The sequence below is a fragment of the Panulirus ornatus genome, chromosome 18 (genome assembly GCF_036320965.1).
Source record: "Panulirus ornatus isolate Po-2019 chromosome 18, ASM3632096v1, whole genome shotgun sequence".
NCBI classification, from domain to species: Eukaryota; Metazoa; Arthropoda; class Malacostraca; order Decapoda; family Palinuridae; genus Panulirus; species Panulirus ornatus.
In genome coordinates, this window is record NC_092241.1 from 37,042,423 (window position 1) to 37,062,661 (window position 20,239).

Here is a 20,239-nt window from a genome sequence, read left to right on the forward strand (position 1 = left end):
ATGAGAAGGAAGTTGCCAAACACTCTAACTCCCACATTTACTTGCCAATATTTCAGGATAGAAATTGTTGACTACTTGAGAGATATTTTTTCGGGAAAATACTGTTAATTTTGAACGGGATCGTTGTGCCGACATTCATCCATTTGTATTTAAGACTTAAAAGATGCCCATGTTCTCACTCCTCTGTGATTTTTATAGAATCTTCTCCCAAGGTGCCCTCGTTTGTGGCCACTGGACTCGATTTCCTAACTTGTATTACAATAGAAATTGTTGAGAACTGTGTAGTTTCGATGATAATATTTTCTGTTTGAGCCTGGTTTCATCTGCGGTCTTTTCGCATCCTCATTGACCACGTGATCAAAATGTAGCATTACATAATCATTGTATGACATTCATACACTGATCTTGTATATACACTTTTTTTTTTACAACCTTCCCAACAAGTTTCTTGCCAGTTCTTCCTTGATTCCATGTTAAAGCCTCTGGTTGTTCTCTCCTTGCATCTTCTCAATTCGAATTTGTCCACAGTTGATGTCATTAGACTACTTTTGAAACTTAAGATATTATGATCAGGTCACTATTACGTTTCTCTTTCCATGAACTTTAACTCTCCCTATATCTCGGCTCTCGCTTCTGGTACCATTTTTGTTGTCATCATTTGGACCTTCTGTCTTTTTTTGTGTTTCTTTAGGCGTGGTGAACAAACCTGAAAAGTATATTCCGGTTTTTACCTAATGTAGGATGTGAACAGTGTTTGAATGCCTGCAGGCAGTTTGTCTCCTTAACTTTTCTCCTACATCGGGTGTGGCTTTCGCGACAAGTTAGGGACGGTGTCAACTCCTAAGTACCTTCTCGCATCCAGAACTTTGAAGCTTATTTCCTGCTAGATGATATTCCTATCCAGGCCTTCTGTTAGTGTCCTGTCTTTAGTATTTTGCATTCATTCTGCTTGAGCATCATCATACATATATCAAACCTACTTTGGATCTTGTGTAAGTCCCCTTGTAAATTCATACAATCTTCCTTACTTTTTACCTCCCTAATAACTTTGGCATCATCGGTAAACATTTTCATACGAGAGTGTCACCATCATGGGGAATGCTTCACGTAGATCAAGGATAGCAATGGTCCCATGACAGAGCCCTGCAGCAGGGTATTAATGACGTTCGTCTTTTGTTTCATTCAGTTAAGAGAAATTTTCTATCCCCGAAGTAGTTTTCCCTTTATTCCTACAAAAGATCTTGCTTCTTTCCAAACTCCTGTGTGGTACAATGGCAAATGCTTTCTGGCAGTCCATAGACAGACAATCCAGTCCGCCTTCTTTATTGTGTAGAATGGAGGCCGCTTTCTCATAGAAATTTATGAGGGTTTTTATACATGATCCTTCCCTAAGGCCGTACTGACTCTTATCTATGTAGTTTCTTCATTACATGTAATCATACAATTACTCACCCAGTATATTTTTCCACTATCTCAGATACTACGTTCGCGTCGTTGCGATCTCCTTTCTTGAAGATGGATATGACCTTTGCCACCTTCTACTGTGTGTGTGTGTGTGCGTGTGTGTGTTTGTGTGTGTGTGTGTGTTAAAATGATCTTTTTGTATTGGTCGGGGAGGGAATTTTTCCAGTCGTGTACATAAGTTGTATTTGATGATACTAGAAAAAGGTCCATCTCAACTTTTGTTGCTATTGGATATTAGTCCTAGTGTATGAGTAGCATAACGGCGTTCATCCCTTGTCCGTGTGTATGCGGGGTCGAGCAGTAGAGGAACTAGTCAGAGAAATAGAAATTATACAAGTTGGCGGCAGGAGTAGAAATACACTAACAACCTTACACATGCAGGGGAACAACGGACAATGAAACACGTAATATTTACAAAAATATTTATTTAGTGAAGTGATCATCATGTACAGAACCACAGGATTTGAGCCAACTTTGGCCACCGGTGACGGTGAACTCGACTGTTGGTGGTGGGAGTCGCGACGCTGAATAGTGTGCGCCCTGTTGGTGCTAAGAGATAGACATAGATTGAGAGAGAGAGAGAGAGAGAGAGAGAGAGAGAGAGAGAGAGAGAGAGAGAGAGAGAGAGAGAGATGGTTGCATTATGAATCTACTGAAAATCGAGTTTATATTATTTGCTTTTTGCTGAACATGTTTTCAATCAAGCACCGTAATCAGATGCCCTAGATAGGTCGTATCGGATTTGCCTTTGGGTGCAGCATTTTAGAGCACTTCACTCCTTCCTTTTGAAGTTTAGTTGAAATCATATGGCCTCATGATTATGGATATATGCAGGAGATGGCTCACTGACTTGTTACAAATGTGCTGACTATCTGGGATATATACGTACACTGCATACTTTACCTTCAGTTGCAGCGGAATACTTGCTTTCGCTCTTCACAACAGATTTTGTTCGTCCAGTAAGAAGAAATATCGTGTTCACTTTTCCTCCCTGAGGTTGTATAGTATCCTCAGGTTTCAATTTAAAAATAGTCTGAAGTGTCACTTGTTTACGGAAGACACCCGTCATAATTGTAAAGTTTTTCTAAAATTGTTGATGCTTCTCTTTTATTTTTCTTTGTATGATTTCAACATAAAGAATTGATTCACTTTACAGTAGCTTTTTAGATACCAATCTTCCTTCACCCTATAGTATGAGCAGTATATGTAAATGGACAATAAAAATTACTTTTTTCTGTTCCAGTTCACTTGAATACTTTGTTTACTAACTCGTCGTTCTTTATGATATGCAAAATTATCATCATAATGACAAACGTCCTTGCAGTGGTTGACTCGTCGCTAAGAACTAAACAATGAACATTCAGACAATAATTTTCCCCCATGCACAAATGTTTCGCAGCACCAGGTGATCGAGGCGTTCCTTATTCACAAATGATAAATCCTCTCTCGTTGTGAATTTGTCTCTGGTTGATTCAGTACCGAATCAAAGATAGATTCCAAATAACATATTTACAGTGACAATAACACAATAGGTTCAATAGAAAACAGATTATCATCAACTCTCAGGGTTCAAAAAATACTACGCTTCATTTACAGAAACTTCCTTATCCAATCTGTTTTCTACAGTTGTCTAAATATACACAGAATATGATGAATGTGAGTGAACAATTTGAACATCCATGATGAGTTCATAATGATTATAAGGTACAGTGAACCAGCCACAAGAGAAGATACAGCATCCCAAAGAGAGTGTGCGCCTAACGAAATTAGACAAACTGATAAACGTAAGTCAAAACACAATGATATTCTTGTACAGTGACTTTCGTCTGTCATGTATTGAACCAGTGAGTCACAGACACACGTACACAGACGCGTGAAGTCGGGTCGACCAGTTACTGCAGATGTCTCGGTCACTCTGACAAGTATACGGGGATACTGCAAATGGAGGATGTTCATCAATACTCCTCACGTTTGCTATACCACCAATCACTACTTAAAGTCGTTAGGTAGCTCTCTTTCTGGAGATTATATACACTGAAGAATGGCAGGTGTTCACTAATAAATCAATAGTTCTTTTCCAGTAAAAACTGAGCTTTAAAAGCACCTCGGTAATACGTCAATTAAGCACCGGGATAAAGTTCTATATCACCCATCTGCAGCAAACATGTTAACTGTTCTGGTGGTGGCGGCCTGAGATACTCTCCCCTTAACATATTTGGTTGTCATCAACTCTAGCGGTCTTTACAAGCGTCAGACAGTGCCACACTCACAGCGTGGGTGTTAACCCCCTAGTAGTGAGGACGTATCGAGATGTTCACAGTCCCACGCCTGAGAAAGGTCTTCAAAAGTGAGTGGTGGTGATAGTGGCGATGAATGGGACTATCAGGCTTAGAGCATGGTGGTTTGTTTCAGAATTACCCTGGTGGTCGTGGTGTGATTCTGCCTAACAGCTCTCTGCACACGAGATCATCAACTCCTCGGTGGCGGTAGGAATGATGTAGTAAACCTGACAGTCCTACGCTCGCAGGAAGGACGATATGCATTCCGATGGGGAGTAGTGTTGATGTGATGTTGGCAGTCCCACGCTTATCTCAAAAGGTCGTCAATCATCCTGGTGTTGGTGATGGGACTCCGACAGTCCCATCTTTACAGCAAGGTCGTTAACAATCCTGGTGTTGGTGGTGGTGATGGGATCCTGACATTTCCTCGCACACAACAAGATCGTTAACCATCTTGGTTGTTGCGAGGACATTTTTTTTTTCCCCATGGTCATCTCGCCCTCACGGCCACGTCTTCATGCGTTGAAGCATCATCATGAGGAGGAGCAGAAGGCAGTGGGTCACGGGGTCGGCGATGGGAGCACAACTCAGACCTCCCTGCTGCACAGCTGCGTGGTGCTGCCCTGTGGGGAAGAATATGGACCGTTTACGGGTCATGCGGTGCTCATAACGTTAAATAGGCTAATGCTGACAAAGCTATGCTCTTGATCTCATATGTCGCATATGAAATCAAGTATTAGTAATGTGACCTGATAAACATTGATATTACCCATGGATACATTGACGCCATTAACTAATTGTGGAGGAATGACTGCACAAGTATGAAGTACCGAAAAAGGTGATACAGTATTTCAGCTTCTGAAAATCAGAGTATCCTTCGGACATGTTGCAGAGGTTTACATAAAGACGCTTAAATCTAGTATATCTTTCAGATTATTGACTAGTACCACAACAAACAGCGGAAAGGTAAATATCATTGTAAAACTGAGAACATCTGGCCAAGGACCTTCCCTTTAGATAAGCGCTTGACATATGAGCACTCAAAGCCATTTTTCATAAGTAAATATATTCCCAATCTCTCTCCATTTTAGCAGACGAGGGTGTTTTGAAATGGTTTGGTCACATGGAGAGAATGACTAAGGAAAGATTGACAAAGAGGATATATGTGTCAGAGTTGGAGGGAACGAGGAGAAGTGGGAGACCAAATTGGAGGTGGAAAGATGGAGTGAAAAAGATTTTGAGTGATCGGGGCCTGAACATGCAGGAGGGTGAAAGCATGCAAGGAATAGAGTGAATTAGAACGATGTGGTATACCCGGGGTCGACGTGCTATCAATGGATTGAACCAGGGCATGTGAAGCGTCTGGGGTAAACCACGGAAATTTTCGTGAGGCCTGGATGTGGAAAGGGAGCTGTGGTTTCGGTGCATTATACATGCCAGCTATAGACTGAGTGTGAACGAATGTGGCCTTTGTTGTCTTTTCCTAGTGCTACCTCGCGCACATGCGGGGGGAGGGGATTGTTATTTCATGAGTGGCGGGGTGGCGACGGGAATGAATAAGGGCAGACAGTATGAATTATGTACATGTGTATATATGTATATGTCTGTGTGTATATATGTGTATACGTTGAGAGTATAGGTATGTATATGTGTGTGTGTGGACGTGTATGTATATACATGTGTATGTGGGTGGCTTGGGCCATTCTTTCCTCTGTTTCCTTGCGCTACCTCGCTAACGCGGGAGACAGCGACAGAGTATAATGAATATATATATATATATATATATATATATATATATATATATATATATATATTATTTATTTGCTATACTTTGTTGGTCTTCTGCGTTAGCGAGGTAGCGCAAGGAAACAGACGAAAGAAAGGCCCAACCCACCCACATACATATGTATATATATAAACGTCCACACACGCACATATACATACCTATACATTTCAACGTATACATATACGTATATATACACAGACATATACATATATACACATGTGCATAATTCATACTTACTATCTTGATTCATTCCCGTCGCCACCCCGCCACACATGAAATGACAACCCCCTCTCCCTGCACACGCGCGAGGTAGCACTAGCAAAAGACAACAAAGGCCTCATTCGTTCACACTCAGTCTCTAGCTGCCGTGTATAATGCACCGAAACCACAGCCCCCTTTAACATAGAGGTCCCACAAAACTTTCCATGCTTTTCCCCCAGACGCTTTACATGCCCTGGTTCAATCCACCGACAGCATGTCGACCCCGGTATACCACATCGTTCCAATTCACTCTATTCCTTGCACGCCTTTCACCCTCCTGCATGTTCAGGCCCCGATCGCTCAAAATCTTTTTAACTACATCCTTCCACGTCCAATTTGGTCTCCCACTTCTCCTCGTTCCCTCCACCTCTGACACATATATCCTCTTGGTCAATCTTTCCTCACTCATTCTCTCCATGTGACCAATCCATATCAATACACCCTCTCCTGCTCTCTCAACCACACTATCTTTATTACCACACATCTCTCTTACCCTTTCATTACTTACTCGATCAAACCACCTCACACCTCATATCGTCCTCAAACACCTCATTTCCAACACTTCCACCCTCCTCCGCACAACCCTATCCATAGCCCACACCTCGCAACCATATAACATTGTTAGAACCACTATTCCTTCAAATACACCCATTTTTGCTTTCCGAGATAATGTTCTCGTCTTCCACACATTTTTCAACGCTCCCAGAACTTTCCGCCCCTCCCCTACCCAATGACTCTCTTCCGCTTCCATGGTTTCATTCGCTGCCTAATCCACTCTCAGATATCTAAAACACTTCTTCCTCCATGTTTTCTCCGTTCAAACTTATTTCCCAATTGACTTGTCCCTCAACCCTACTGTACCTAATAACCTTGCTCTTATTCACATTTACTATCAACTTTCTTCTTTCACACACTTTACCAAACTCAGTCACCAGCTTCTGCAGTTTCTCGCCCAAATTAGCCACCAGCGCCATATCATCAGCGAACGACAACTGACTCACTTCCCAAGTCCTCTCATCCACAACAGACAGCATAGTTGCCCCTCTCTCCAAAACTCTTGCATTCACCTCCCTAACAATCCTATCCATAAACAAATTAAACACCATGGAGACATCGTTCACCCCTGCCGCAAACCACCATTCACTGAGAACCCAATCACTTTCCTCTCTTCCTACTCGTACACATGCCTTACATCCTCGATAAAAACTTTTCACTGCTTCTAGCAGCTTGCCACCCACACCATATACTCTTAATACCTTCCACAGAGCATCTCTAGCAACTCTATCGTATGCCTTCTCAGATCCATAAATGCTACATACAAATCCATTTGTTCTTCTAAGTATTTCTCATATACATTCTTCAAAGCAAACACCTGATCCACACATCATCTACCACTCTGAAACCACACTGCTCCTCCCCAATCTGATGCTTTCTATATGCCTTCACCCTCTCAATCAATACTCTCCCATATAATTCCCAGGAATACTCAACAAACTTTTACCTCTGTAATTTGAATACTCGCCTTTATCCCCTTTGCCTTTGTACAATGGCACTATGCAAGCATTCCGACATTCCTCAGGCACTTCACCATGAGCCATACATTCACTGAATATCCTCACCAACCAGTCAACAACACAGTCACCCCCTTTTTTAAATAAATTCCACTGCAATACCATCCAAACTCGTCGCCTTGCCGGCTTTCATCTTCCGCAAAGCTTTCACTACCTCTTCTCTGTTTACCAGATCATTCTCCCTAACCCTCTCACTTCGCACACCACCTCGACCAAAACACCCCATATCTGCCACTCTATCATCTAACACGTACAACAAACCTTCAAAATACTCACTCCATCTCCTCACATCACCATTACTTGTTATCACCTCCCCATTAACCCCCTTCATCGATGTTCCCATTTGTTCTCTTGTCTTACGCACTTTATTTACCTCCTTCCAAAACATCTTTCTATTCCCAAAGATTTGATACTCTCTCACCCCAACTCTCATTTGGCCCTCTTTTTCACCTCTTGCACCTTTCTCTTGAACTCCTACCTCTTTCTTTTATACATCTCCCAGTCATTTGCGCTATTCCCCTACAAAAACCGTCCAATTGCCTCTCTCTCTTTCACTAATAATCTTACTTCTTCATCCCACCACTCACTACCCTTTCTAATCTGCCCACCTCCCACGCTTCTTATGCCACAAGCATCTTTTGCGCAAGCCATCACTGCTTCCCTAAATACATCCCATTCCTCCCCCACTCCCCTTACGTCCTTTGCTCCCACCTGTTTCGATTCTGTACTCAGTCTCTCCTGGTACTTCCACACACAGGTCTCCTTCACAAGCTCACTTACTCTCACCACTCTCTTCGCCCCAACATTCTTTCTTTTTTCCTGAAAACCTCTGTAAATCTTCACCTTCGCCTCTACAAGATAATCACCAGACATCCCTCCAGTTGCACCTCTCAGCACATTAACATCCAAAAGTCTCTCTTTCGCGCGCCTATCAATTAACACGTAATCCAATAACGCTCTCTGGACATCTCTCCTACTTACATACGAATACTTATGAATATCTCTCTTTTTAAACCAGGTATTCCCAATCACCAGTCCTTTTTCAGCACGCAAATCTACAAACTCTTCCCTATCTACAACACTGAACACCCAATGTACACCAATTATTCCCTCAAGTGCTACATTACTCACCTTTGCATTCAAATCACCCATCACTATAACCCGGTCTCGTGCATCAAAACTGCTAACACACTCACTCAGCTGCTTCCAAAACACTTACCTCTCATGATCTTTCTTCTCATGCCCAGGTGCATAGGCACCAATAATCACCCATCTCTCTCCATCAACTTTCAGTTTTACCCATATCAATCTAGAGTTTACTTTCTTATTCTCAGATTAGTGTGGTAAATGTTAGACGATACACAGATAATTGTAGATGCGACTATGGAGGCGCAAATAATGTAAGTCATGGACTACAAGTGAAATATCTATAGAGACTATTCTTAATCGTCTCTATAGTATTGCTTTCAACCAGTCTGATTGACGGATCGTTTCACATGTCAACAATCCTATTGAAGAAAGAGTACTTTGTCTCATCCGAGGTAGACATTTGCCCACGAGTTTGTATCTATACGAGCGAAATCAGACAAATTAAGTGTGTCTAAGGTAACGCGATAGATCAAGATTATCAAGGCCTCTGATAATTTTGAATACTTGTTTTAGATCACATCGTAACATTATCTCCTCTAAGCGAAATAGATTCACTTTGTTCAATCTGCTCTCATAAGATTTGCTTCTCAGCCCAGTCAAGCCTCCTAGTAGCTCGATTCTACCTGTCTTTTTTACCGTAGAGTGATCAAAACAATATGATATTCAAGATGGGGACGAACCAATGATTGTTACGAGTAGAGGTGGTTTCCCTGGACATAAGGTCGAAAGCCCTACCCATGAATCAGTAATTTTGATCGTTCTTCTCGCCGCTTCTGTGTACTGCTTAATTGGATTTAGGTCACCAGAAATTATTACGCCCAAGTCTTTTTCTTCATTTTTCTTTTGCAATTTAAGAGAATTGATGATGTAGCTTAGCTTCTCATTTTTGCTACCGATATGCAGAACTTTGCACTTTTCGATATTAGAATTCGTTGGCCATCCTTTATGATCCCAGTCCACCAGTTTGTCCATATCAAGCGTACATATAAAGCAGCTATATGTCAATGTATTTTCGTTTTATCACCCTGTAAAATATCTCGCAAGCCCGTTGGTCATTTCGCATCCTCTTTACATGCCCATGTATTTTATGGCCAACGACCAGCTATTCCTGATGCCTCACAAACTGCTCTGTAATTGACCATGATGTTCATCGTCTCTCCAGTCACCCCGACCTCACCTGCCTAGTCTTCACTTATGAAATATATTCCAAAATGTCCTCATGACCTTACAGGAAGGTTTAAACTTTTGAAATTACCTTATTTGATTCAAATTTCATTCAACTCCTGAGATACTGGAGAATAAACTATATGATATTCTCCCCTCTAACATCCTTAGAGAGTCTTCATATAACTTTTTTGCTCATACAAGAAACAAATGAAATCCTTTAAGTTCATAGATATTATATACGTAAGAATAACAAGTAAAACTATGCAAAACATCTTCCCCACCTCTCCAACCGACCCTTGCCCTGCATCACACAACAAAAATCCCCATGAAACTCCCGGCCGCTCCTCACCCACCCGTATCTCTGCCAACAGACCTCTGTGGACGGACGCCCGGCCATGACTCACCGTGCTGCACGTGGACGGTGATGACGGTGGGGGTCAAGTCGGAGGGGCTGCAGCTGTACTCGCCGCTGTCAGAGTCCCTCACGTTGGACAGCATCACCTGGCTACGGGTCTTGCGGGGGAACTTTTCCGTCTGGGGAAGAAAGAAGGTGAGTTGAGGTAATCTTACCTGTCCAGGTGGAGGGATTTTGGGGTAGTGAGGAAAGCTTCTCCGCCACTTCGCCGTCTCTCGTAAAAAAACATATTAATGAGGCTGTCTCTAATGCCTGGTAAGAAGAGGCTGAGTGAGAAATGAAGATATTTTCTCCACCCGGGAGTGAGTTAAAGGTGAGGGGAGCACCTCCGCCAGTCAGGCGAAAGGGAGGAAAGGAGGCGACTGTCAGGGTAAAATATAAACATTCTCCATCATATACATGTTCTCTACAGCGAATGGTTAATGTGAAGATTTGAGACTTTGTTCTTTGACTGCTGAGACGGCACGGACATCTGTCTTAATCAAGGCCACCCTGTTAATGCAATATATATATATATATATATATATATATATATATATATATATATATATATATATATATATATATATATATATATATAACATACAAACCACAAACAGCCAGGATCAAACCCGGGACCCCTGTGCAGCAGGTGGGATCGCTATGAAGGTACGTGTTCATATATATATATATATATATATATATATATATATATATATATATATATATATATATATATCTTAGCCTGGGCCAGGTACCCATTTTATCGACTAACCCCTAAGAATGAATGAACAGCTGGGTTGACTGTGGACCGACTGCCGTAATCAGGATTCGGACATGTGCTGTCCTAACTATAAACCAAGGCAAGAGTTCCTTAGTGCTTCAAGTTATGGACTCGTCCTGAGCCAGAGACCATGTTTACGTTGAGACTGAATATCCATTTTGGAGTAAATCTAATAGAATGAAGACAATGGAGGTTTAAAAGAGCTTAAGTATTTCTGTCAATAATAAGCTACGGGATCATGATACGGCCGCAGGGTAACGTTGAGGTGTGGATGGTTATGAAGCAAAGTTGAGGGTTGAGTGAGATGTGGAGATGGATCGATGGTGATGATAGAATGAGGGTGGTGGTGACAGATCATGGGTGGTCACAGGGTAAAGGTGGTGATGCAGCAGGGGTGGTGATAAAGTTAGGGTGATGATATAACGGAGGCGGTAATAGAATGAAGATGGAGAGAGAGAGAGTGAGGGTGGTGATATAACGAGCGTGGTGACACGTAGCACCATCCTTCTAAAATATTGGAATGACAAGCCGACGGAAACTAAAGTTAGATCACGAAACCAATAGTTCACAGCTGACGACGACGGTCATGATATTTCCATATCACAGTAAGTCCGCGATGTTTATGTAGCCGTGTGTGCGTGTGTATATATATATATATATATATATATATATATATATATATATATATATATATATATAGAGAGAGAGAGAGAGAGAGAGAGTGAATAGTCTTCCGGCAATTTCGAAGCATAAACAGCAACCTATATTAGTATAATAGAACATATGCGACCTAATAAGGATTCCATTGTAGAAGTTACCTACATGCCATGAGAACCAGCGAATAAGATCGAAATTTCTATGTGGTGAGATGACAGAGCCAGTACCAATGTCATCTTGAGAGTGGTAGATAACAAAAACATACTGTGTAAGTACCCCCATCTTCGAAGACTGGGTGTCATAGTATACCATGAAGAGCATTACATTTGCACCACACGAGTTACCTGTGACAAATCGAGGACAAAATTACCAGATTAAAGCTGAAGTAATTACTAAGATCACAGCTCTTATCATACCGTATGCTGGTAGCCACAAAGCACAAAGTTCACCAACTCTGTTAAATATATCCTCGCAATGTGCTAGAGGGCTTGAAGATAAGCGTTGGTGAGGTGGTATACTAAGAGGCCTGTTACAGTACTCAAGTGTATTTATACATGATCTGCTTACCTACTTATATATCTGTCTATTCATCCATCTGCCTCATAATCTATAATATCCACTCAATTGCCGTTCACATGTAGCAGGTCAAGCGCTTACAGGCGTGAATCACGTGCGGTCATCATTCGTGTTAAATTGTGGGCTAGAGACCCTAGTCCTGACGTCCGGAAAGAAGTCTAGTGACCTAGATGGTTCTTAGTACCGCTGCTCAGTGCCTTCAGTAATGAAGAGTTGGAATGATCAGAGCAGGCCATCGAGAACACTATATATATAAAACACAGAACTGAACAAAGGCATGACAATGAAGACGAAAGTACAGTGAGAGAATTCCGTAAGGTAATCTGTCCAGTTTCTTATTCTTTATTTATATATATATATATATATATATATATATATATATATATATATATATATATATATATATATATATATATATATTTTTTTTTTTTTTTTTCGTGAGGACAGAGAAATACACATTCATTATCATGTTCTTTCATAACAATTTGCTGTCTAATCATTTGTTGATGTCCACTTACTAGCTGTCATGTGTAATGCACCGGTACTAGGACCCCCTATTCATAACTAGGCCAAACAGAACGTTCCGTGGTTTCACCCAATCGCTGCATATGTCCACTGACGCCACGTCGCCCTCCGTATACAACAGCGTTCCAGTTCATTCTGTCCCTTGTATGCTTCACATCTTCAAGCATGTTCAAGCACCGAACTTCGAAACACATTCATTCCATCCTTCCACCTCCTCTTTGGTTACCTCTTCCTTCTTCCTTCCACCTCCGACTCTTGCGTGTTTTAACAAATACTAAAAGTAAAATTGTTTTTGATCTTCCACAACATCACCACTAAACAACCACTACCAACCCCTCACCGAACACTACAACAAAAGTCAGTCACATACATAATGCAGAAAAGTAACAGAACTTGAAACAGAGCAGAACAAGAAAATGATAAGGTATGCGGTAAAGAATCGGTTGTGTGTATATTATAGAGCTTTAGGGTAAATTAATGAACCACAAAAACAGATTTAGAACACTTGAAAATTTATTTTGTTTTCACACCTACATCGTTCATCAGAAAATATGCACTGGAGGTGTGAGGAAAGGATTAATATTTTTGCTTTACTACTTGTTTGTAAAGAGTAGATGATGTTTCCAATATGGGTGGGAGTGAGAAGGGAATCAAACTTCATCAGTAGTATCTCGCCTCTCACAATTAGATACCATAGTAAGGATCTGGGTAAGCAAAGGACATAAGGAAGCGTCAGGCTAAGACCTGAAAGGCTGGGGAAAAAAATAGAATTGGGCTATCAAAAATAACATCTTTTATAATAAAACGGCGTAGCTCATTCCCAATGAGTATCACACGAAATCAAGACCACTTAGCATACCTTTCATAGTCATCAAACGCATGGAAGTGGGAGATAAAGATGAAAAGCAAATTCAGTGCGAATGTAGTAACTTCAAGTGATCAGTAAACGTTCAATAGTAACAAGAGGAAGTACAGTTCCTATTGATCGTCAGATCCCAATGAACTTTCTTAGTACACTAGATAAGCAGGTCTTGCAAGGGCGGAATACAAACTTCCAGAATATCATGTCCTGCAAAGATAATTTTGATTAATTTCAGTGTATTTCAAGGCTACTGCCTAAATGGTACGGAGGAATCCAATCTCTACAGTTTATTTTCAACCTACTTTCAGATTATATATTGGAAAATATATTCCTAGTGCCGTCTGGTCGTCCTATCATTTTTCCTGTTGTGAATATTTTGTTGCCTATTGCTGGATGACCAGAATCGTACACCTTGAAAATCGAATACCGAGTGCAAATAGAATTATTACTTTTCTTCTTGCCAGATGATGCTGCTTCAGAGAAAAGAAAATTTACATTCTTGTTTAACATACGAGAAAGAAGAATGCCTGACATACATTCAAAGCAGTGTGGTATGCTTTGATATATGGTATGTATTCGAAGGTACCATCATGACTGGCGTGAATCTTCAGACACACAAATTGCTAAAAAAAAATATATGGTGTGTGTATTATCAGTGCGATCTTCACACTATGACGAACCTCAAATAAAAGAATTTAGACTCAAGATGCACTATTATTACCATCCAAGAGTTACCTATATTTTGATGATCTTGAAAGGAGTCCAGATGGTATAGTTATACTAGGCATATGATGGATGTAAGTATGACCAATGATGAGTTAACGTACGTGTGAAACTTATGTTAGTGTCGGAGCACAGGGAGTGCAGAGGCAGGAGCGAGGGAAAAGGATGTATTGGGAGACCGGCGAAGGACAGATATTGTCTACCTGACGTTCTGCGAGAAAATGAATTTCGAAAGCATACACTAAGATTATTGAACACTGTACTCATGTAAAGTGTGTTGCTACTTATCCTCAGGCTCATCCAGAGGGACTTTGTTCCCAATGGTTGAATGACGACGGTCCTGATATAGAAAAGGAGAAGTTTTAAAAGACAACTTTACATTATCTTGTAGACTCATGGAGAGTCTGATAAATCTTCAGTGCTGTAAAACAGCTGTATATCATAATATCCGATCATGTCAGAATTATGGTAATGTATGATGTGAAACGTCCAATAACCTATGAAAAAATGGGTGGAAGGGATAAAGTTATGATCAAATCCAGCAAGAAAAAAAAAAAAAAATAACTGACATCAGTATTAAAAACGATATTTGCTAAATTTTGCCTTTAACACTAAGATGTAGAATGCCAATGTTTCTATCCCAATGGCTCATTTGGAGAATTATATAACTGACCACATATATGATTCATTTCCAGTTGAAATCCGTAACACACACACACACACACACACACACACACACATGAATAATCTGTTTTGAGTGGGATGGGTTAAGCAGAGCCACTGAGATGGAGCTGTGTGTTTGTAACTGGATAAAGTGGTTTAGGTACCTTGATACTGGGATGTAAGTACTTGTATGTAAGGGTGTAAGTACTTGGATAAAGGTAAGGTATCTATAGGTATCTAGATGCAAAGGTGTAGTAAATCCTATAAATGCAAGTATGTGGATGGGGATTTGAGGTTCCTGGATGGATAGAGATGTGAGGTTCCTGGATGGATAGAGGTGTGAGGTGCCTGGATGGAGAGGTATATGTACGTACCTGGATGGAAATGCCGCCGCGGGGTGAGTCATAATCGATGTTTGTGGCGCCGTGAAACCAGAGGACGTGGGCTGGAGCCTGCCGAAGTGGGTGGCGAATGATGCAGGTGATGGTGAGGACGCTGCCCGCCTGGATGTGCCTCTCCGCTGGGCCCTCTATCATCACAACTGGTGCTGGACACATACACTCATTACATCAGTTCATTATCTTCCATTACAGTGTATATATATATATATATATATATATATATATATATATATATATATATATATATATATATATATATATATATACACTGAGAGTTGGGGTGAGAGAGTATCATTAAATTTTAGGGAGAATAAAAAGATGTTCTGGAAGGAGGTAAACAAAGTGCGTAAGACAAGGGAGCAAATGGGAACTTCAGTGAAGGGCGCAAATGGGGAGGTGATAACAAGTAGTGGTGATGTGAGAAGGAGATGGAGTGAGTATTTTGAAGGTTTGTTGAATGTGTTTGATGATAGAGTGGCAGATATAGGGTGTTTTGGTCGAGGTGGTGTGCAAAGTGAGAGGGTTAGGGAAAATGATTTGGTAAACAGAGAAGAGGTAGTAAAAGCTTTGCGGAAGATGAAAGCCGGCAAGGCAGCAGGTTTGGATGGTATTGCAGTGGAATTTATTAAAAAAGGGGGTGACTGTATTGTTGACTGGTTGGTAAGGTTATTTAATGTATGTATGACTCATGGTGAGGTGCCTGGGGATTGGCGGAATGCGTGCATAGTGCCATTGTTCAAAGGCAAAGGGGATAAGAGTGAGTGCTCAAATTACAGAGGTATAAGTTTGTTGAGTATTCCTGGTAAATTATATGGGAGGGTATTGATTGAGAGGGTGAAGGCATGTACAGAGCATCAGATTGGGGAAGAGCAGTGTGGTTTCAGAAGTGGTAGAGGATGTGTGGATCAGGTGTTTGCTTTGAAGAATGTATGTGAGAAATACTTAGAAAAGCAAATGGATTTGTATGTAGCATTTATGGATCTGGAGAAGGCATATGATAGAGTTGATAGAGATGCTCTGTGGAAGGTATTAAGAATATATGGTGTGGGAGGCAAGTTGTTAGAAGCAGTGAAAAGTTTTTATCGAGGATGTAAGGCATGTGTACGTGTAGGAAGAGAGGAAAGTGATTGGTTCTCAGTGAATGTAGGTTTGCGGCAGGGGTGTGTGATGTCTCCATGGTTGTTTAATTTGTTTATGGATGGGGTTGTTAGGTAGGTGAATGCAAGAGTTTTGGAAAGAGGGACAAGTATGAAGTCTGTTGGGGATGAGAGAGAGCTTGGGAAGTGAGTCAGTTGTTGTTCGCTGATGATACAGCGCTGGTAGCTGATTCATGTGAGAAACTGCAGAAGCTGGTGACTGAGTTTGGTAAAGTGTGTGAAAGAAGAAAGTTAAGAGTAAATGTGAATAAGAGCAAGGTTATTAGGTACAGTAGGGTTGAGGGTAAAGTCAATTGGGAGGTGAGTTTGAATGGAGAAAAACTGGAGGAAGTAAAGTGTTTTAGATATCTGGGAGTGGATCTGGCAGCGGATGGAACCATGGAAGCGGAAGTGGATCATACGGTGGGGGAGGGGGCGAAAATTTTGGGAGCCTTGAAGAATGTGTGGAAGTCGAGAACATTATCTCGGAAAGCAAAAATGGGTATGTTTGAAGAAATAGTGGTTCCAACAATGTTGTATGGTTGCGAGGCGTGGGCTATGGATAGAGTGGTGCGCAGGAGGATGGATGTGCTGGAAATGAGATGTTTGAGGACAATGTGTGGTGTGAGGTGGTTTGATCGAGTAAGTAACGTAAGGGTAAGAGAGATGTGTGGAAATAAAAAGAGCGTGGTTGAGAGAGCAGAAGAGGGTGTTTTGAAATGGTTTGGGCACATGGAGAGAATGAGTGAGGAAAGATTGACCAAGAGGATATATGTGTCGGAGGTGGAGGGAACAAGGAGAAGAGGGAGACCAAATTGGAGGTGGAAAGATGGAGTGAAAAAGATTTTGTGTGATCGGGGCCTGAACATGCAGGAGGGTGAAAGGAGGGCAAGGAATAGAGTGAATTGGAGCGATGTGGTATACCGGGGTTGACGTGCTGTCAGTGGATTGAATCAGGGCATGTGAAGCGTCTGGGGTAAACCATGGAAAGCTGTGTAGGTATGTATATTTGCGTGTGTGGACGTATGTATATACATGTGTATGGGGGTGGGTTGGGCCATTTCTTTCGTCTGTTTCCTTGCGCTACCTCGCAAACGCGGGAGACAGCGACAAAGCAAAAAAAAAAAAAAAAAAAAAAAAAAAAAAATATATATATATATATATATATATATATATATATATATATATATTCTTTATATTTATTATACTTTGTCGCTGTCTCCCGCGTTTGTAATGAAAGTAATGAAAGGGTATGAGAGATGTGTGTTGATAAAAAGAGTGTGGTTGAGAGATCAGAGGAGGGTATGTTGAAACGGTCTGGACATACGGAGAGAATGAGTGAGGAAAGTTTGACAAAGAGGATGTGTGTCAGAGGTGGAGGGAGCAAGGAGTAGCGCGAGACCAAACTGGAGGTGGAAGGATGGAGTGAAAAAGATTTTGAACGATCGGGGCCTGAACATACAGGAGGGTGAGAGGCGTGCAAGGAATAGAGTGAATTGTAACGATGTGGTATACCGGGGTCGACGTGCTGTCAATGGACTGAACCAGGGCATGTGAAGCGTTTGGGGTAAACCATGGAAATGTTTATGGGGCCTGGATGTGGATAGGGAGCGGTGGTTTCGGTGCATTACACATGGCAGCTAGAGACTAAGTGTGAACAAATGTGGCCATTTTGTCTGCATTCTTGGCGCTACCTCGCTGAAGCAGTGGGTAGCGATGCTGTTTTCTCTTAGGGCGGCACTGCAAGTATCATGTACCTGTGTATGTATGTATGTATATATGTATATGTATGTATGTATATATGTATATGTATGTATATTTTGATATATGTGCGTATGAGGGCGTTTATGTATACATACGTGTTTCCTGGCGCTACCACGCTGACGCGGGAAATAGCGATTATTTATAACGAATACACACACACACACACACACACACACACACACACACACACACACACACACACACACACACATCATTACTGAAATCCAAACATGTGACAATTCATCAGACCCGCAGAGGATACAACCTGTACACAATATTTTTTCATCCGTGAATAATTTCTCCTCCAGTTATACAGATCCTGAATGGACAAGATCGTGATAATATAGCAGGAAGCTTCTTTTCCTATCTGAGGCACCTCTTTGGAATTACTTATATTCACGTGCTCTGTATAGTCATACGTACTTGGGTCTGTGGTCGTGGTGGGCGCACCCATGAAGGCCGGGTCATCCAGCTGGCTGTGCTCTGTTGGGAGAGAGAAAGAGACACGGATTATTGTGGCCCACAGGAATATGATGGTCGAGATTGTATAAAGTGTCTGAAAAATCGGACTTTAACGGCAGAATTTACAATTTTTTTTTTCTTTCCCCGAGTTCAACAAATGTTCAAAGTACACGCCATGAACCTGTGAACACACATCCATGAATCCGGTGTATAGCAAGTCCATGGCATGAAGTCTGAACATTTTAAAGGTACACAATGAATATTGCCTATGAGTCAGGATTGTTTAGACGTAATTCACAATGGGAAAAAAATAGTACGATTGCTAATCATTATTCAGTGGCTGGGTAAAATTTTATGCAAATCCCTTGCGCTGGTGTTTAACGGGAATTCGTCACCTGAGCAGTCTGTGTGGGCTACAGAGCCAAATGATTTATTTATCATCGCCTGGTTATCATGAAATGGTGCCAGGTATCGCCGAAGGCACTAATTAATGAATGGATGAACACAAATTTTCCATCAACACTATACAACCACTACCCTCTTTAACCTTTCATGTCATATAAAACTGACATGCCTTTGTTCCAACCAAAAGGAGAATTTCAGTCACGAAACACCTGTGCATTAAGTTGTTAAGAATCTAGAGATAAAATTCTAATCTTAGATAATGGTCTCTTTATCATGGCCCTGAATGTCCCACACGGTTTATCACCCATGTCCATTACCCTATAAAGCAGTATTATAGCGTACTCGAAATGACTGCAGATGCAATATTCGTGTATGACATCTTTAACCCGTGGTCCCATCGAATATTTTCGTTTTCTTTCCAAACGTCAAGTAACAACTATAGAGGAATATTTGCCAGTACTCAAAATGACTGCAAATGCAATATTCGTGTATGACATCTTTAACCCGTGGTCCCATCGAATATTTTGGTTTACTTTCCAAACGTCAAGTAACAATTATAGAGGAATTATTTGCCAGTTAGTGCGTAAACCTCAGGAGAGATATGCTGAAACATTTACTTACAAAGCAACATTAGCTTTGATGAACAAGCAATTGTATTTCCAACCGACGATTTCACGTAACCGAGCCGACAAGTGTGTGACAATGCATAATTCGTTTTACCGAGAAGTTTATATATTTTACGTATATGTGTATGTAACAATGTATCTGTATTTAAAGAGGAATTATTCACACATTTATCGCGGCAAATATGTATAGTTTTATTACTATTCCTTAATTCATTCTAATCTTAGTCGATGGTCAGTTGGAGTACTCAACAGAAGTGTATCTACGTTTTGTTACCTGCCACTCCACAATGTAGACAGAGGAGTTAAGTGGGCAAAGGTTTCGTTGAGTACAGACTCTGGGTCCAGTGCTGACCTACTCTTCAGTGGCCGCTAGTACCATTGAGCTGGCTGCTTCCCTTAAGATATCTAGTATTCATTTACCTGTTTAGAAGTTATCATTATTATCACTATCATTATTATTATTGTTATCATTAAAGATCTATATTTCGGCAGCAACATTATCATTATTATTATTATTAAAGATCTATATTTCGGCAGCAACATTATTATTATTATTATTATTATTATTATCAAAGATCTATATT

General features: G+C 40.9%; 1 protein-coding gene across 3 annotated transcripts in view; it reads right to left on the reverse strand.

Annotated features, from left to right (window-relative positions):
* Positions 1-1,878: 1,878 nt before the first annotated feature.
* The window catches only part of LOC139755030 (zwei Ig domain protein zig-8-like), a 756,153-nt gene continuing 737,792 nt past the window's right edge, over positions 1,879-20,239 (reverse strand). For all 3 annotated transcript variants that reach the window (XM_071672988.1, XM_071672987.1, XM_071672986.1), the window contains 4 exons: positions 18,586-18,645; positions 15,236-15,408; positions 10,082-10,211; positions 1,879-4,366 (listed from right to left, as the gene is read on the reverse strand). In XM_071672988.1, coding sequence (XP_071529089.1) covers positions 4,245-4,366; positions 10,082-10,211; positions 15,236-15,408; positions 18,586-18,645 — 485 coding nt within the window. In that variant the 3' untranslated portion in view covers positions 1,879-4,244. The remainder of the gene's footprint in view (positions 4,367-10,081; positions 10,212-15,235; positions 15,409-18,585; positions 18,646-20,239) is intronic.